This window comes from Sebastes fasciatus, chromosome 9, assembly GCF_043250625.1.
Source record: "Sebastes fasciatus isolate fSebFas1 chromosome 9, fSebFas1.pri, whole genome shotgun sequence".
In the NCBI taxonomy this organism is placed as follows: Eukaryota; Metazoa; Chordata; class Actinopteri; order Perciformes; family Sebastidae; genus Sebastes; species Sebastes fasciatus.
Window position 1 is genome coordinate 18,293,515 of NC_133803.1, and position 20,531 is coordinate 18,314,045.

At 36.6% G+C, this 20,531-nt stretch overlaps 1 protein-coding gene across 8 annotated transcripts in view; it reads left to right on the plus strand.

The window, feature by feature from the left end:
- The first annotated feature begins 1,237 nt into the window (after positions 1–1,237).
- dst (dystonin) overlaps positions 1,238–20,531 on the plus strand; it is a 122,206-nt gene continuing 102,912 nt past the window's right edge. For 3 of the 8 annotated variants that reach the window (XM_074646383.1, XM_074646387.1, XM_074646384.1), the window contains exon 1: positions 14,832–15,024. In XM_074646383.1, coding sequence (XP_074502484.1) covers positions 14,847–15,024 — 178 coding nt within the window. In that variant the 5' untranslated portion in view covers positions 14,832–14,846. Of the gene's footprint in view, positions 1,606–2,088; positions 2,121–3,380; positions 3,570–9,433; positions 9,674–9,772; positions 9,797–9,910; positions 10,128–14,831; positions 15,025–16,278; positions 16,369–20,531 lie in introns of those variants that run through there. The other 5 variants (XM_074646379.1, XM_074646386.1, XM_074646381.1 and 2 more) reach the window with 5 other exon arrangements.

A 20,531-nucleotide genomic window follows, 5' to 3' on the forward strand; every position in this document is an offset into this window, starting at 1 on the left:
ATGGGTGCAGAAAGGGTCTTTTTAAAATTGCAAATAAAATTTTTCTCCCCTCACATTTTGGCTGTCTGAGTCTTTCATCTGACTGAAAAAAACCCACTCCAAATGATATCAGTTCATCCCCAAAAATTACATAACCCATGTTGGATTATGATTAGAGTTGGTTTTTGTATTTTTTTTTCCTCCCTAATCCTGAAAGTGTCTGTTCATAGCACCTGTCTCGTTTCAGGGCCTGTCAGTATACAACAGGGTACTGCATCATTTTACTAAGCTTATACAGCAAAATAAACTAAACATATTGTATTACCAATAATAATAATAATATATTGTAGTAACATATGTGAGGATAATAATGCAATATGTTCCCCATGCACTGAGCTTGACAGACACACATGCACTGTTAACAATTGCTGTTAATTTACAGCAGGATTTCAACAGTATTAACCTGTTATTGCTAAAAACAGTGCTTTATTGTTAATACAAAAGAAAACCTGTTAAACATTTAGCACTTTACTGCTGATCAACTCACATGTTGTTATGGTTTGCATTCTGTGCTTGTAGCCAGATATAGACAGACATTTTGGGAAAAGTGTCAACAAGTCTATTATAGCCTTTTTCCTAACAAGTGCCTTTAATTGTATTTAGTGTGACTAATCCTATGTCTGTAACCTGCAAAGTCTATTCATGTTTATTAAAATGTATGTAAAAAATACAACCTAAATAGTGCATTAAAACAAATCAGTAAGATAATGTAAAAGAAAGGTGAAAAACAGCTATATAATGTATCTTTAAACAGTAAATTAACTGTAACATACTGTGAAATTAATAATTTAAAAAAACAGTTCAAACTGTATTTTTCATTAACAGTATATTGACAGTATAATAATGTTAATTTTACAGTAACATAAAGGCAACCCTGCTGCCAGTTCTTTACTGTTATTTTACTGGAAAATTCTTAGCAGTGTATGTCAGGATAATAATGCAATATGTTCCCCATGCACTGAGCTTGACAGACACACATGGGTCTGTATTAATCTGTATTGTCATTAACATGACAGCAGCATTATATCCTTTTGGTTCAGCAGCACTCTGCAGCAGATTATACTGCGATGCTCAGCTGAATCTGCTGACTCTCCCTGCTTAGAAAAAAATAAATAAATAAATACAACTTGCGTCCATGCTGAGTCATGCTGTTGTATACCTCACAATAATGATATCAATAGTCTGGGCTGTCTACTTTTGAAACCTGTGTGCTTTACTGGGTTTTGCTGTGCGATGCTTTTCATCTGTCAGTCAGACTCTTTATTCTCATCTTGAGCTTTCAGCGACACAGAGAGGAGAGAGGAGAGAGGAGAGGAGTCTGCTGCTGCTGCTGCTGCTGCTGTCTGAGGCTGCAGGATCTGATCTGTCCTACATCTCGTCTTATGATGATTGCGGCGGCGTTTTTGGTCCTGTTGAGGCCGTACAGCATCCAATGCGTGCTGCTGCTGTTGTTGCTTTTGCTCGGGACTATTGCGACTATTTTGTTTTTCTGCTGCTGGCATCGCAGGCTTCGTGATGGAAAGCATCCAATAAAATCAGTCCTATCCGGACGCACCAGGAGCCGAGGTGAGTATTTACGCATCAGCCAGGCCAGACGCATCTCTCCTCATCTCATGTCTGTTCACTGCGGGTTCTGGATCATATAGCCATGTTTTTATCTCTTCTAGCAAGCAAAGATAACCTATCTGCAGTGTTGGCTAAAGGAGAAAACAAACACATACTCATACAGGGCCTTATAAGTGTGAAGACAAGAGGGTGTTATTAGTTTGTAGCCTAAAATATCTGGAATTATTGTTAATTACATAAATGCATATACTGACATGTTATAGGCTACTTTATGGTGAGTGTTAGATCATCAACAAGGAGAAAACAAACACATATACTAGGCCTTATAAGTGCAGATAAGAGGGTGTTATTAGTTTGTAGCTTATAGCCTAACATAATTATTGTTAATTACATAAATGCATATACTGACATGTTATAGGCTACTTTATGGTGAATGTTAGATCATAATATGTCATTCTAACAGCTGTTATCTGTCCTGTATAGTGGGCCTCCGGTCACATCATTTTCGATCAGAGGTAGGATGAACTTTTTTCATTATGGGGTTTGAGTCAGTTCTCTGTGTGTAATATCTATAGGAGGAATCACCAGGAGTTAAATGTGTGAAAGCTTTATGTTGCTTATGAGCTATTAAAGAAATAACATGAGACATGCTTCAATTATAAGCCTGTTTATTTGGACTTTTACTGAACTGCAGGACTATTTTAAGGACTGTGATGTGCGCAATGCGCATGTGTTAGAGGCTATCAATAAATAATGTGGGTGATTTTGCAGTTTCATTCTTTGAAGGAGGGTTGAAACTCTGTAGATGGTGTATTCACAGAAACACTGAGTTAAAACTGAGCCCATTAGAAAACCCACTCTATTTCATGATGTGCTACATAAGCTATGTCATCATGTTTGATGCCCAAATGCGTCAAGGAGAGCTCTGTTTCCGTTTTACGCACTGTGATTTCAAAATAAAACTACAGAAATTGACGTAATCAAAATGCATGAAAACAACTTAAAACTAGCACTACCACCAAATTGCCTTCCTAGAATTAAATTTTTTATATTATGTCAAAAAGCTGTCTTAGTAGACATGTGTTTCAGTAACTTATTTGGATGGCATATGGAAAGGTTTTGTCTCAAACTATAAAAGGGGGTTTATGAAAAGTAACTTTGGCACATCTCAAGACTTTTAGTAAACCCTTTGTTTATTGAAAGTGCCATATAGGCAGCTATCAGTTTTTTTGCTGTAGATTACAGTTGCATTTAATACACCGATGCCTAAAAATCAACCTTTTTTTGTGATTCTCTGTGGTTGTGAAGTTCCAAAAGCAAAATGTTTCCTTCCATTGTAGGTGATGTTATTGAACCACAGGACACTGAATCCCTACTGGCTCTGTGCTGTATGGCTGGGAGGGATTCAGTATCATGTTCAAGGGCACAACAGCAGGACAGCTGCTGAGTTTCAATATTGAAGAACAGCCTCCCTGATCATTACCTTCAAAAATATGAAGTCAAACAATAAACAGCTCTTAAAGAAAAACTAACAAAGAAAACAATAGATAATAACTCTAAACTGTTACATTGAGTAGTTTGCTTTTCCTTCTCCTGGTGATTGGAGTTGCTTAATCATCTTTCTGGGTGAAATCTAGGTCATGTACCTCAACAGTGCCACCTAGTTTAAGAAACCTGATTGGAATCACACTTATTATTATGATGAGAGCTTTTAATTTCTGCGTCTGCTGAAAGTATAATCTGTTGCCAGCTTGACATCTGCTCATGTTTCCCAGGGCTTCAGGCACAGTCCACGTCACGCCAGAAGGAGCATACATGCTAGAGTGACAGAGGAAAAACCCAATCTGGTTGAGATCCCTGAAAGCGAACCTGATTCATCATCGACTCTAAGAAAACGCAAAGTGAAGAAGAGAGTCCTGCCAGAATTTTACCAGTCTGTACAAGTCACCCCAACACGCAAACCTGTAGGTACCCCATCCTCACCTGTAACCATGATTGATATACTGATGCCTCCACAGGGCCATCAGTGTGCCTCTGAATCTGGTAGTGAGTCAGCAGCTTGCTCAAGGGAAAGTGTTTGCCAACAGGGTGTTATTGTGTTGTTTCCTTGTGTTTTGTTTAGTTATTGGTCAAAAGGTGAATATGGATTTTAAAAAAAAAAAGCATGTTCACTTGTTATCATAGTCAGTCAAACATGTGAGACCTGCAGGTTTACCAAAAAACAGGGATCTCAAAGTCACTTCAAGTGCCCTTTCTATATATATAAATTCTATATATCCTAACTTAGCATGACTAATTTAACATTTTTCCAATAGGTAATAAAATTTTGCTTTAAATAATATATTTTTTAAAAGCCAAATATAAGTTTTGTGTTAAAGAAACATTTGTTGATCACCAATTTAACCCATAAATGTGGCTAATATAAAGTTCTTTATTCAATTTTGGCCAACATGCTAGTGTTTTTTACTTTAGCATGCAATTTCTAAAGATGCTGCAGCCTTGCATTAAAAAAATATGTTATAAATATCTTACATTAATAAGTCACAGGACATTAAACTCAAGTAAAAATCATTAATCCATGTAGTTAGGCAATCAGGTATTTACCTCAGGGAGTACACAAACATAAGGATTTTTACTGTTTTACTGTTTGAATTTCAAATGATAATCATATGCAAGAATTCATTTTGTCTTCGTTTGTAGTCATTTTAGTTGACATGCTGGTACGTGTCCTCTCTAATCCATTATAAGCCTGTTAACAAGTTACTATGTTGGCACGGCATGGGAACATAATATGTATCCTCGTACGGATCAACAGCTCAGCTCTTTAACAGCTTTATGCCTTCGGTGTTTCCTGTCTGCATCTTTATGTTTCCCTGTGAATTACTAACAAGAGTGTGCTCGCCATCCTTCAATACTTTCACCAGTTTCAGACAATGCAGTTAAAAGGTAAAGTGAGGAGGAAGACGGTATAACATCTGACCCACATATTGATCCATTTCTTCCTGGAAGAACAGTACAGGAACAGAGAGCTGAAGAAACACAGGGCCTTATGTGAACATAAGGCATGACCACACTGAACCCCTTTGGTTTGTTGGGCTTTCTTTATGCGCTGCTGCTTTAATCTGATCTAATCTTTTTTCTTGTTCTAGAGAAAAGAATCCGGATCCCACATTCACAACATCACCAAGTCTGTGGGTTGCTTTTGTCTGCTTTTTAATGTAATTTATTGTGTCCAGAATATTAAATATCCTACACAACCGTTATCACTATACTGCAAAGGGGTTATAGCTGACTTGACATGTCAATGATGTTTGAACTGACTGTGTTCAGAGGAACTTATTGATCTGTTTGAAGCTGTTGCAACTCCCTGCTTCCATTAGTTGTGTTGCAATACTGTAGATAACAGGCTAAAAAAACATACATATCAACTTGATCCGAGTTATGTCAATATGTTACCGTCACTTATGATGCGTCTAAATCAAATATTTTGTTGCCATGGGTAAAACAAAATACACTTCATGTTTATATTGTATTCATACATTTGTTGTGGAGGTGAAGTAATTAACCTGGCGGTGAGCAAAAGATAAACAATTGAGTGTTTGTCCAATATAGTTATTCTAATAATTCAAAAGGCAGAGGAGTTTCACATATTACTTGAACCACGACAAGAAGAGCAATTTGAAGATTTATGGAATCACGAGAGCTCAAAGATGTGCTGTAAGTGAGCCGACTTTTAATATGTAATAGCCCGTCATAAGGCCTACAGTAGATCAGACCACCATGCATCATTCATGATATAGTATTAGCATGTGTAGCCTACACTAAACTGCAACATGAATAATCCAGAATGATTGCCTTGTTTCGGTGACACCATATTTTGTGTTTTTAACTGATGATCTCTCAGTGTAAAGAAACTAACTTCACATATTCTATTCACAGCAGGTCAAGTGGTTGCAGTCCTGTTTTTATTTTATGTACAGAGGGTGCAACGCTAATGAATCTGGTCATGAATGGAATATTTTATAAATGCATCTGGATGTTTTATTTTGAAATGTGACTTTTATTTAATAAGAACTGCACATTTAGCAAATAGACAATTTGAAATATTCTGTCAGGGCTTGATCAAGATTTTTTTTTCCTGTAGCCACTTTACTTTCAAATGTTACTAACTAAGATAGTCAAATAGATGACATGTTATGTCCATTTTTTTTTTTTAACAGTAACCGCTCCGGAGCAAAGAATATTAGGTGTTAGCGAAGTATAAAGAGTTTTGTACGTTCCCTAATGGAGAGGATAAGCCTTGTATGGGAGGGAGGGTCTCTAATCCTACTTATCCATGTACAGTTTGCTCTTTATATGAAGGAAAGTGAACATACACTTATTCCTATAGCAGCCATACTAATAATTATTTCATAATAGCCAGCATTCACTTTCCTCGAATCATGTAGTTTTTTTTCCTTTTAGTGGTAGGAATTATGAATAAGCAGAAAGCTGATAAAAATTGCAACACTAAGCTGTCTTTTCAGCACTGACTTTCATCCTGATGAAAAGTGATGCAGTGATGAAAAAGCTGCTAATATTAACAGCGTGTTGCTTTCATCAGCTCTGAGAGCAGATTCTCACTACTACTGCTGTTTAAAAATAGAAATGATGTTCTGTACCCCTGTAGAAATACTGTCAGACGCTTTCAAGTTTATCCACCATATTTACATTTCATGTGCTAGCTCCAAGTTTACCTTTTAATAACACCAAGAAGACAATCCTGACTGCAGACTTGTTCCCTCATTATCTTCACAAATTAGCACTGAGCTCTTCAGGATAGCAGTCTGTGTTAAAGGTTGCATTTCCCCTTTTAAATACTGATTTATCATTAAGCAAATGAAGTGTCATCATTCAGGTATTTTGCGCCCCACCCCTCTGCTTCACCATTATGTTGTGTTTACATTCTGTTGCTCAATCTCAGGTGTGTCAGGGTGCAGCAGAACATTGCAACAGAAAGCCATCATTATCATTTTCTATATGAGAATTGTGTTGCAGTTCTAGTTAGAGTTAAAAGTCTGTACAGATACAAGGAAGAATAACACTTCATCCACATAAGGATGCATTTAAAGGGGAACTATGCCCATTTTCAAAATGCATACAATGTTATTCCTATGGTCTAAAAACATTAGTAAACATGAACGACTCTCTCCCAAATCCAAAAACTAGAGTGGTAAACCTCAAACTTGTGATGTCGTAAGGTATAAGGTGTGGAGCTGCTCCATAGGCAATGAATGGGAAGAGATGTTATAGATGACACTGAGAGCACCCAGGGGAATGTACTGAGTATATGGATACATTTCCTATTTCAAAACTGACAACACTACAACAGAATAAAGCTCATTTGGGTATAAAGAAGAAAACAAACATTCTGCTGGTCTATAAAATCAGCCTCCCATTCATTGTCTATGGAGCAGCTCCAGACTTTATACCCTATACCAGTGGTTCCCAACCTTTTTCCTTAAGGGACCCCTTTTCTATCATTGAGTACTGACGACCCCTGACTAAGTGACATATTTTATAGATATTTCATATTATATTCAATGCATAACAATAACAGTACAGAACAACAGATAAACTGTACAATTAACCCAAATAGTGAATGCAATAACTGCAGGAGGTTTGTCTAAAACAAGTGATCTTGAGCAGATTATTTCCTGTGAATGTTGCATCAGAGTTTTCCTGTTATTTTTTATGAACTTTTAATAGAAATCTCTGTCTGTATTATGTATTTTTTGTTTTATTTCAACAATCATACTTCTTCTTTTTTGAAAAATTCAGTGTTTTCTTCCTGATGTTTGGCTATTGTTCCATTAGCTCTTTGGTTGTTTTAACTGCATACTTTTCTAATGCAGGATGAGGCTGTTTAGCAGAGAGGGAATATAGCTTGTGTTCACGTCTTCACCGTGCCCTTATACTGTTTATATCTTAAGTAATTATCCAAACTTTAAAAATTACAATTTCATTTAGTTTTCTTCACATGAATGCTGACATTTAGGCCAACTGTATATATTTTTAAAAAAGTTGTCTTACAGCCCTTAAAATCAAGAAGGCCTCATGACCCCCCCCATGTAGATTTGGCGACCCACAGTGGGGGTTGTGACCCCCAAGTTGGGAAACAGTACCCTATGACATCACAAGTTTGAAAAAAATGGTGCCTTCAAATGAAACTCTTGAACTTGTGTTTACCACATGGGAAGTCATGTACACAATATGCTTGGCATTCAAGTGGTTAAATCATGGGAACACCGCTGCTAAGCAACGGCAATATTAACGACAGAGGCTAACAATTTAGCAACCTAGCAAGTGGGTAACATAATGTAGGAAATGCCAAGGCATAATGACAGAGAAAAAAAATTAGGTCGTTCGGAACATCAACATTTTCCTCAGACCTATTATAAAATTACAAAGAAAAACATTATGCGACTGAAATTACAATATATTACCTTATTATGCGACAAAAAAAATTCCACTTAAGAGGTCGTGAATACTACAAGAGGCGGGCGTTCATATGGACTCTTCTCGTGAACCACGACCCCATTTGAAGGCACCGTTACTTCTCTGGTTTCTGGCTTTGAGAGAGAGAGTATATGTTCACAAATATTGACTGAACTTTAGCAGGCTATGGAAATAACATACTGGAATTCATAATTTGGGTGGTGTTCCCCTTTAATGGTATTAAGACTTTTCTTTTTTTTAATTAGATTTTGGTTAAATGGGTTTAAATTGAATCCCAGTTAAACCTACTTAAACCAATCCTTTTTTTTGTGCTCCCATGGTCCTCTCCATCCTCTCAGGTAATTAGCTCAACATATGAGAAGGCTTTCACTGCACCCTACACCCCCCATCTAACAGTGTGTAGGCGGTTATGTCATTGTGTCTCAGCAGTCTGCTCTCTGCACTGTAAACAATTGTTGTTAATTTACAGCAGGATTTCAACAGTATTAACCTGTTATTGCTAAAAACAGTGCTTTACTGCTGATCAACTGTCTAAAGTATCATCAGTAACAGTTTCATGCAGTATTTTTTTAATTCTGGGACCTGATCTGCACATGTGAGGCTTGTACATCGTACATGATTGTAAAATCAGTGAATTAGCTCTGTTATTCACTCACATGTTGTTATGGTTTGCATTCTGTGCTTGTAGCCAGCTATAGACAGACATTTTGGGAAAATTGTCAACAAGTCTATTATAGCCTTTTTCCTAACAAGTGCCTTTAATTGTATTTAGTGTGACTATTCCTATGTCTGTAACCTGCTAAGTCTATTCATCTAGGCAAAAAATAATGTTTATTAATATGTATGTAAAAAATACAACCTAAATAGTGCATTAAAACAAATCAGTAAGATAATGTAAAAGAAAGGTGAAAAAACAGCTATATAATGTATCTTTAAACAGTAAATTAACTGTAAAATACTGTGAAATTAATAATAAAAAAAAACAGTATTTTTCATTAACAGTACAAAGCTGTAAATGTCAGCATTACAGTATAATAATGTTAATTTTACAGTAACATAAAGGCAACCCTGCTGCAGGTTCTTTACTGTTATTTTACTGGGAAATTCTTAACAGTGTGTGGATCTAATGTGCATATGTTATGTGAACCCCTTGCCCTCTCATTACCCCTTGCTGTTGGATGTTTATCTGTAGCCATCCCAGCACCTTTTGTGTGCAGGGATGGCGCTCTAACACCAGCGAGCTGCTGTTTGTTGGCGTTGGCTCCACCTGGTATATGACGCGCAGCAGACACATGCACAGTCTGCTCTCCCATCACCAGTCCAAGCTCTGCCTCGAACAGCACACAGAGTACCATCCTCTCAGCCTCTCTGGAGATACATCTGACATCACCTCCCATCCTTAATGCGTATAGATAAGAGACTGGCTGGAGAGCGTCCCTCTAAGGGCGTGGCAGCAGCACCCTCTTTTTTTACATATTGACGCACAAAATGTGTGACTGAAGGGTGGGAAGCTTATTACGCCCAAATTGTTATTTTTCTTCCAGCTGACAGCTTCTCCATGTATACACTGGTAAGTCTTATTGTTGACCTGGCGGGGGAGCCAGATACTATTCATTTCATTACCTTTTTTTTATTTGGCTCAATCTTTTTTTTTATTGTTATGAATCATTGCGCACTTTGACCCATGATGATGGTGAGAAATAACGTGATTTGTGCGGCTGTGTGCTTATTCCTGCTGGCTGTGTGTGTGACTAGCATTGTTCTTCTTCTTCTTCTTTACCACCCTGTTTTTCTTTTGTCTACACAGAGCTCCAGCTCGGGAAATCCTTCCCTGCACTGCTCCACCATGTCTTCCTCGCAGGATTTCTCAGACGAGGATGACTACAGTGTAAAGTCCGGGTCTGCATCACCTGCACCCGGAGACACTTTACCCTGGAACCTGCCCAGGCATGAGAGGTCCAAGAGGAAGATACAGGGAGGATCCGTGCTGGATCCGGCCGAGAGAGCCGTGCTCCGGATCGCAGGTGAGTCAGCCAGTTTTGCTTGTTGTCTCCGGATATTGCATGCTAATGTTACTGTAAGGAGGAAAACAAGGAGCTGCGATATAGGCTGCATATGGAAGCTGCATCAGCCTTATTGTGACTAGTCGAGCTGGATATTCTCCACCGTTTTATTTATAGGGGCATATTCAGGGTCTGGATATGTGGTATAGCCTATAATGTGATGGTATTTTGGGCTGCTCTTATTCTGGAAAGGATGTCTTAAAATTAGGCTTTTTTTTTTTTTTTAACTCTACTCTTTCTTTTTGTCATTATTATTATTGTTATTTCTTTTCTTGGTTTTGTTTTGTTTTTGAATGTTGAGGTTGTTTTCTCTAAGTGTACTTGATGGGTTTGTCTGTGAGCTCATCTACTTAAAAGGTGGTTTATAGACTGTTGTAATTACAAACAGTGGATTGCATACATGAAAACAGCCTTGAAAAAAAGGAAAAAATAAAGTATATATATATAAAAAAAAAAATTAGGCTAATCATAGTTTTTTTTGGATATGTGGTGCATTATTATAATTTTTCTTTCATTTTCATCAGTAGCTTAAAGACCCAGTTTTTTAAATTGTATCATTTTGTATATGAATTATTTCAACAGATAATAAAAGTCAGGTTGGTAAGTTCAGAAAATATAACAAATACTTCCGATATGGACTCTTTGATAACATGCTTTGATGACTAAAGTTTTATAGCACTTCATTATTTTAGAATGATACTTTATAAGGCAGGAATACTGAATTATACTTTTCCTAAATATATCTCAATCAAAAGATTAAGTACATGTAGGCATATAAGCCAAGTATACATAGACTATTCTGTATACTTGTCAGTATGATCCAAGTATACTTAGATATTTTTGTATACTTGTTATTATAAGCCTAGTATACATAGACTTTTCTTATTTTTTTTACATGCTAATGTTACTGTAAGGAGAACAACAATGAGCGAATAGAGGCTGTGATATAGGGTGGATATGAAGGGCTGCATTACCTTATTGTGACTAGTCGAGCTGGATATTCTCCACCGTTTTATTTATAGGGGCATATTCAGGGTCTGGATATGTGGTATAGCCTATAATGTGATGGTATTTTGGGCTGCTCTTATTCTGGAAAGGATGTCTTAAAATTAGGCTTTTTTTTTTTTTTAACTCTACTCTTTCTTTTTGTCATTATTATTATTGTTATTTCTTTTCTTGGTTTTGTTTTGTTTTTGAATGTTGAGGTTGTTTTCTCTAAGTGTACTTGATGGGTTTGTCTGTGAGCTCATCTACTTAAAAGGTGGTTTATAGACTGTTGTAATTACAAACAGTGGATTGCATACATGAAAACAGCCTTGAAAAAAAGGAAAAAATAAAGTATATATATATAAAAAAAAAAATTAGGCTAATCATAGTTTTTTTTGGATATGTGGTGCATTATTATAATTTTTCTTTCATTTTCATCAGTAGCTTAAAGACCCAGTTTTTTAAATTGTATCATTTTGTATATGAATTATTTCAACAGATAATAAAAGTCAGGTTGGTAAGTTCAGAAAATATAACAAATACTTCCGATATGGACTCTTTGATAACATGCTTTGATGACTAAAGTTTTATAGCACTTCATTATTTTAGAATGATACTTTATAAGGCAGGAATACTGAATTATACTTTTCCTAAATATATCTCAATCAAAAGATTAAGTACATGTAGGCATATAAGCCAAGTATACATAGACTATTCTGTATACTTGTCAGTATGATCCAAGTATACTTAGATATTTTTGTATACTTGTTATTATAAGCCTAGTATACATAGACTTTTCTTATTTTTTTTACATGCTAATGTTACTGTAAGGAGAACAACAATGAGCGAATAGAGGCTGTGATATAGGGTGGATATGAAGGGCTGCATTACCTTATTGTGACTAGTCGAGATGTATCTTCTCCCCAGTTTTATTTATAGGGACATATTCAGGGTCTGGATGTGTGGTAGCCTACATGTGATGGTATTTTGGGCTGCTCTTATTCTGTATAAGGATGCCTTAAAATTAGGCTAATCATAGGGGGTTTCTGGATATGTGGTGCATCATTAAGCTATGATTTTTCTTTAATTTTCATCAGTAGCTTAAAGACCCAATTTTTTTAATTGTATCATTTTGTATATTAAACTATTCAATAGATAATAAAAGTCAGGTTGGTAAGTTCAGAAAACAACAAATTACTTCCGATATGGACTCTTTGATAACATCCGTAGAGGATTAAAGTTTTATAGCACTTAATTATTTTAGAATGATATTTTGACATTATTTGAGGTTGTAAAATCCCCGTCAGATATAGCCTGTGCACACACTTTAATAGACTGCTCTCTCATAAAGTAAGCACAGCTACAAGCCAAGTATACCTTTCTGTAGACATATAAGGCAAGAATACTTAATTATACTTTTCTTAAGTATATCTCCATCAAAAGATTAAGTACAAGTAGGCCTATAAGTCAAGTATACATAGACTTTTCTGTATACTTGTCATTATGAGTCAAGTATACTTAGACTTTTCTGTATCCTTGTCAGTATGAGCCAAGTATACTTAGGCTTTTCTGTATACTTGTCAGTATGAGCCAAGTATACTTAGGCTTTTCTGTATACTTGTCAGTATGAGCCAAGTATACTTAGACTTTTCTGTATCCTTGTCAGTATGAGCCAAGTATACTTAGATATTTCCGTATACTTGACAGTATGAGCCAAGTATACTTTGATTTTTCTGTACACTTGTCAGTATGAGCCAAGTATACTTCGACTTTTCTGTATACTTGTCAGTATGAGCCAAGTATACTTAGGCTTTTCTGTATACTTGTCAGTATGAGCCAAGTATACTTAGGCTTTTCTGTATACTTGTCAGTATGAGCCAAGTATATTTAGTCTTTTCTGTATACTTGTCAGTATAAGCCAAGTATACTTAGACTTTTCTGTATACTTGACAGTATTAACCAAGTATACCTACAGTTTTCTGTATACTTGTCAGTATAAGCCAAGTATACTCAGACTTTTCTGTATACTTGTCAATGTGAGCCAAGTAGATTTTTCTGTATACTTGTCAATGTGAGCCAAGTAGACTTTTCTGTATACTTGTCAGTATGAGCCAAGTAGACTTAGACTTTTCTGTATAGCCTACTTGTTATTATAAGCCAAGTATACTTAGACTTTTCTGTATACTTGTCAGTATGAGCCAAGTATACGCACATATACTTTTGTTAAGTATATCTCCGATAAATACGTAAGAAGTGAACTGACAGTAAACCTTGTTATTTTAAGTTGAAAAGAAGTATACTAATAGCACAGTTGAATAAACTTCTATTTGGTAGGCCCATCAGATGTCGATATAGGGGCTTTTGTGGGTGAAGTTTGGCACCTTATGTGAATCTGTGTGACATGAATGAAAGCTGATGGACAGCAAAAGACATTTCAAATTTGTAAATCCGGCACAGTTTTATATATCTGAAGTCTTTGGCAGGTGGACAACAACGAAAAAGATACAGAGGCGACTGACAAGGAAACGCTTTTATTATCATTAGACACTGTACAAAATGAACAATTCATTCAGTCTGGTTTTGACATCTTGATTTGCCCTACTGATGCCAATTACTGCATATTTGGTTAGATTGGGGAGTATTTAGCCTCTTGTGTTAAGAAAATAAGATTACATTTTTTATTCTAATCGCATGCTAATGTTACTGTAAGGAGAAAAACAATGAGCGAATAGGCTGCGATATACGGTGCATATGGAGGCTACATTAGCTTATTGCGACTAGTCGAGGTCTATCTTCTATCTATCTATTTTGGCTGCTCTTATTCTGGATAGGATGCCTTAAAATTAGGCTAATCATAGTTTTTTTTGGATATATGGTGCATTATTTATTTTATTTATTTATTTATTTAAAAAGGATCCCCATTAGCTGATACCAATAGCACCAGCTAGTCTTCCTGGGGTCCGAAATCATGTACATTAATTTATCACATACATACTATATACAACATCACATTTGTGTTACACTAATAACACTCAAATTTTCAAACATATATACATTTCAAATTTCAAATTCATACACAAATCTTCCACAATTTTTTTTTTTTTTTAATTTTTTTTTTTCCATTATTATTATTTATTTAGCATTATTAAGCTATGAATTTTCATCAGAAGCTTAAAGACCCAATTTTTTTTAATTGTTACATTTGGTATATGAATTATTTCAACAAATAATAAAAGTCTGGTTGGTAAATTCAGAAAATAAATACTAAAAAAATGTTAGGAGCTGGTACAGAGGCGCTTGACAAGGAAAAGCATGTATTATTATTACACACTGTAAAAAATGAACAATTCATTCAGTCTGGTTTGACATCTTAATTTACCCTACTGATGCCAATTCCTGCATATTTGGTTAGAACTGGGGAATAAGTAGCCTCTTGTGTTAAAAAAGAAAAGAAAAAAAAAAGCATTTTTGACTCTAATCGTATTTAAGAGTCATTGACTCATTGGAATTTTTTTTAAGACAGACATTTTTTGCAGCGCAGCACGTCCGGTAGTCCTTCCTATCAGTGTGGTGCGCTCTGGACAGGAAGTGTCTCCTATTGGATGAAGCGCACACAAGGGAGGGATGTAGGGCGTTTCCTTTCAGTGCAACAACAGCGCCAGTCACTCTCCAGTCCTCAGCACATACACATGCATGCAAACACACACACATACACGCACACACACGCTGTGTCCCTGTCCTCCACTGCTGCTAGTGAATGTCCAGTTTAGTGGAGCCCTGGTTATGGCTCAGTACGCACCGCAGGCTCATGGTCTCACGGACGAACAGGAATACCTCCAAGCATATGAAGATGTTTTGGAAAAATATAAAGGTAGGATCAGTGCTGATTAGGTTTTTGTTTAGGCTTTTGGGGACGATGAAGAACTGATTGCTGCTTGACAGTTCAATAAATGTCAGCCTGTCCTCCTCACTCTGTGGTGACTGGCTGGTTTCTTGGTGTCTTTATCCCTGCTGCAGTGGAAAAGTGGGAATATTTCCTGCATGACATCACATTAGGCTGCATTTTAGTAGCCAAGACAAAGGCTTTATTATGAATTTTTGTTAGATTAGAGGATTATTTTTCTTGTTTAAGCTGTTATATGGAAATATATGTCATTTATTGTAAAATTGAGAGGTTGAAACAGAGAATATATTTTATTCTTATTTTATTCTAACGTTTTTATCTATTCTTTTGTTATAATACTGTTTACTTGCACCAACAAAACCAAAGCAAATTCCTAGTGTATACCTCTGTATAGTGTATAGTCTGTTATTTTTAGTAAATCATACTTTCATAATGTAAATTATCTATTTTTTTGTGGTGAATATCATTGACTGAATATTGCTCAGCTGATCTATGTGGTGTCTCAAGGCTGACAGGACAATGACATTAGCTGTTATATGGAAATATATATGTCGTTTATTGTTAAATAGAAAGTTGAAACAGAGAAATCAAGTCTGTTGTTTTTTGTAAATCCTACTTTCATAATGTAAATTATGTATTTTTGTGGTGAATATCATTGACTGAATATTGCTCAGCTGATCTATGTATGTGGTGTCTCAAGGCTGACAGGACAATGACATAGCAGGGTGAGGCCTCAGCTCTTATGTCACTTAATGCATAGCTGCTCCTTTTGGGTCTATATGATCTCATTAATTAGAGCAGAGATCCAATCACACATGAGAGGTCCATGTTATTCAGCGTCTCTTTTTTGACAGCTCTAGAGCTCGCTGACAAAAATCCTACACATGCACTCTGAGGCCAGGCCTGAGGAGATCTGGTGGAGCTGAACTCAAACTGACAGCAGCGGTTTTAACTCTTGTGTTTCCTCTCCGCAGAAGAAACCAAAGCAAAACGGCACTAAATGGCGTATAATGTACACTGTTGTACTGAATGCTTGGCCGTGAGCGTGTTCTCCTCTCAGCTGTTGAGTGTTGTAGTCAGCAGGGCCAGTCAGCTGTGGTATAAGGCTTAAACACCCTGACTGGACTCTAATGGGATCATATGATGTAGCATCATTAGGAATCTGGAGCTGTTGTCTTCAGGCAGAGGAGCTGTGAGCTTCTATCACTAAACTACCATCCTGCGATTGGTTTTTACATTTTCTATATTGATTATTGGGGGATATTCGACTCCTGCTAGTTGTTGCATGAACGATGAACTTTGCAAAGAACGGTAAGACATTTTTGGGGTATTTTCCTGATACTTTTACTAGGAAAGTTCAAAATGTAGGGAAGCGTTGTAGCCTCACAGAAATGCTACTGATTTTTTATTTGTTGTCTCAATTTAAACATTTAAAACTGACACAATTTAGTGTTTTTTCTTATCAATACGTGTGGCTAATGAGTGATATTGGTAGAAACTTAAGATCAGCTGGTGGGCTAATCATTACTTCTAGCAAACTCACCTACAACCCTGTTTCCAACATCTTTGTTTACATCATTCTTCTCATGGCAGAAAAAGAAACATTCCAGCTTTGACTGTTCAAGCAGAAAGAAGTTATCAACATTTATTTACTAGAGTTCAGTTAAGGAGAGAGGATTACCAATTCATAATTTATTTGCAAAGTTGTGGGCTGCTTGTGTCTGAGACTGAGATGATAATCTACACGTTAAGATTTACAAAAGTGAGAGGAAAGCTTTAGAAAGTTAGATCTTAGTTTGTAGAAGTTAATGTAAACAATGCCACTGTAAGCAGTGTATTTGAGTATATATGACTATATGATAAGGCTGAGGAACGTATCTTTACATCAAATACCGTCTACCTTCTTAAAACAATTTAGTTCTCAATGTATATTTGTCCTCCCAGTCATGAAAATGGCTTAGAACTGTATCTATTGTTTCCATAAAAAAGTTTGTTTGCTTCTCCATAGCTTAGATATTTTTCTATAAGCAAAGTGCTGGAAAAATCACTGTTTTTATTGTTATTTTAGTTTTATTTTCAGTTGATGGGATCACCCAGAGCCCCAAGCTTCTGTCCATGTGATGCATAGAGAATAACATGGAGACATTTTCATAACAACATCATCAACAGTAACCAACAAACACAACCAAACAGACCAGTAAACAGCCAGCGGGCTATAGCTCTAAAGTAGCAAACAGAAGGGTCTTTGTCTCCCCAAATCAAGATGGATCATTTTCATAATTAACCGTGCAAGTTAATGGGTTAATGCAAATTTGTTTTAACACCACTAATTTCTTAAACGCATTAATGCAGTCACTCTTCTGGAGATTGTAGTGGGCTCAGTTTTGAAAGAGTGAAGGTACTGGCATCATATGAAACTAGAAAACATAAGGAATCCATTGGTTCCAACCATGTCATACTAGCTCGTCGCGAAGGAGGTTAAATAACGCTCCGAACTTGCACTCAATTTTGGCGAGGAAAAACTATGGGTAACTTCTATGGGTACCAACGAGTCTCACCTTTACAGACATGCCCACTTTATGATAATCACATGCAGTTTTGGGGCAAGTCATAGTCAAGTCAGCACACTGACACACTGACAGCTGTTGTTGCCTGTTGGGCTGCAGTTTGCCATGTTATGATTTGAGCATATTTTCTGGACAATGATGATGATAAGAGTATTAAATACTTGACAAATCTCCCTTCAAGGTACATTTTGAACAGATATAATTTGCAATAAATCGCGATTAATCATGGACAATTATGTGATTAATCGTGATTAAATGTTTTAATCGATTAACAGCCCTTGTTATTATCTGTGCTGTTGAGTTGATCTTTCTGCGGGTGCTCGTCATTTGTTGTCTGTCATCAAACACCTCTGTGTGAATGTCAGTTGTCAGTTTCAGAGAAAAGATAATAACTGGAGGAAAAAGATGTACTTCTAAGGCTTCATGGTAGTGAGTGTGTGCTGTGTGGTGTGTTGTGCCGTGCAGTTGTTCACCACCAGTGTGACCTTTGGTGAACTCTGTCAGAAATAAATTTACATATTTCAAGATGAAAGAAATGCTGTACTATGAAGTTCTGAACTGTGTTTGAAAGTTTAGTTTTAGTTTTTGGTGACTAAGCATAACAGTCACCGTTGACTGGGTGCATGCATGTAGTTGTTATTGCTCTGGCTGTAAGAAAGAATGCCACACTAATTAGGTATTAGAGTTAATAGTACACTTAACAGAGGATTTGCTGAAATTCAATGCAGGCTTTACAAAAGAATGTACACTCGAGGAATGAGTTAATTGCACGGTTTCTTCGACACATACAACAATTCATGGCGCTGGGCAGTGGCTGTGTGGGATCACACTGTTCCTGCAGAGCCTGCTCGGCAGGCCTTCGGCATGACGGGGCCACTGAGTTCCCCCAACAGTTGATCATCCTCTGACATCAGGAAAGATTTAATGGATTAGACATTTGGTGGTTCAGTCAGCTCTTCTTGACTTGCTGTTCATTTTGTTTTTAAGATGCCATATGGAGTCAATTTTTTCATCAGATTAAAAGTATGGTATATTTGAACCCAAATAAACATCTTTCTCATTGAGAGCCCTGACAGAAAATCTAAATTCAAGCTGGAGGAACAGTTTATTTTCAGAATTTCTGACCTGATTTTCCATGCTCATGCACAGATTTTTATTATAGGGCTATCAATCTATTGAAATATTTAATCACATGATAGTCCATAGTTAATCACGATAATCACAAATTAATTGCACATTTTTTATCTTTTCAAAATGTACCTTAAAGGGAGATCTGTCAAGTATTTAATACTCTTAGCAATGGGAGTGGACAAATGTCCTTGCTTTATGCAAATGTATGTATATATTTATTATTGGAAATCAATTAACAACACAAAACAATGACAGATATTGTCCAGAAACCCTCACAGATACTGCATTTAGCATAAAATAATATGCTCAAATCATAACATTGCAAACTCAAGCCCAACAGGCAACAACAGCTGTCAGTGTGTCAGTGTGCTGACTTGACTATGCATGACTAAACTGCATGTGATCATCATAAAGTGGGCATGTCTGTAAAGGGGAGACTCGTGGGTACCCATAGAACCCATTTTCATTCATGTATTATTTTGGGGTCAGAGGTCAAGGGGTCAAGGGGCCAAAATGTAGTGCAAGTTGTGAGCGTTATTTAGCCTCCTTCACGACAAGCTGGTATGACATGGTTGGTACCAATGGATTCCCTAGTTTTCTTTTATGCCATGGTGAAGATCTTCACTCTAGCTTTAAAACTGCGCTTGTTACAACCTCCAAAAATAGCGGCGGCCCTTTGGATTTTTAAGAGCTTAATTAAAAATCTAAATTTCTGTTAATGCATTAAAGAAATTAGTGGCGTTAAAACGAATTTACGTTATTATTGCGTCAACTTTGACAGCCCTACTCTTTGTTAAATAAAATCAAGGCCCAATACATTTTTGTCAACTGGTCTTAAAAAAAGACTACTACAATAAGAACATTTAAATAAATATAATTAATGAAATACTTGTACTAGTAGCTAAATCTAAATCTGTGAAAGTACACTGCAGCTCATGAGTAGTAGTAGTAGTCACTAGTCACCCAAAAATCTGTTTCTATTCAGTGACACTGACATTAAAACATTCATAAGGCTTATTTCCTGAATGTAATATGATAAAAGTATAAGTTCAGTCTTTCCGTGAATGTCAACTGACTCACAGACATGATATACAACCTACTGACTGATTTAATGTCTTGAAGGAGAATCACGTTAAGATGAAAGATGCCATCTGCAGCACAGAGCCAGTCTTTAGGATGCCAGCTCTGTATTAGTTGTGCTTTCTAGGAGGGCGTAGTCTGTCTGTGAATCACTGCTATCACTGCTATTATGACTTGATCTTTCTTTACGAAAAGGATATCTGTAGATACATTAAGGAAACATATCTAGAATTGTTAAAATCAACCGTCTTACTCTTTCATTATCTTGCATTATCAAACCCAGCGCAGACAAGTGAGAGAGCGTTGTGTTTTTTTGCACAGTCACTGCCTTTGTCCATCCTCCTGGGCCGTGCCCAGCCCAACCCCTCTGCTCTATGTCGACAGCCCACTCATCACATTCAAACGGCCCAGTGGCCCACACACACACAGCCTGCTGCCTCTATGGAGACTGTCTGTTGCCGTACAAAAGACACTTTGTTTTTAGGGGAGCAGCATCCAAGTTCCAGAGACTTGTTCATGTGTCAAGTTGATGGCAGTAGTGACACTCCTTTTTTCTGTCTTTTCATTGAACGTGTCAAGGAGCTGCACTTTGAAAGTGGTCTCTACCCAACAAACTCAGCCCACAGATACACATTCAGTTGGCCATTATAGCCTCTTAAAACGGAGCACTAATCCACTCATTTATATTGTTCACAA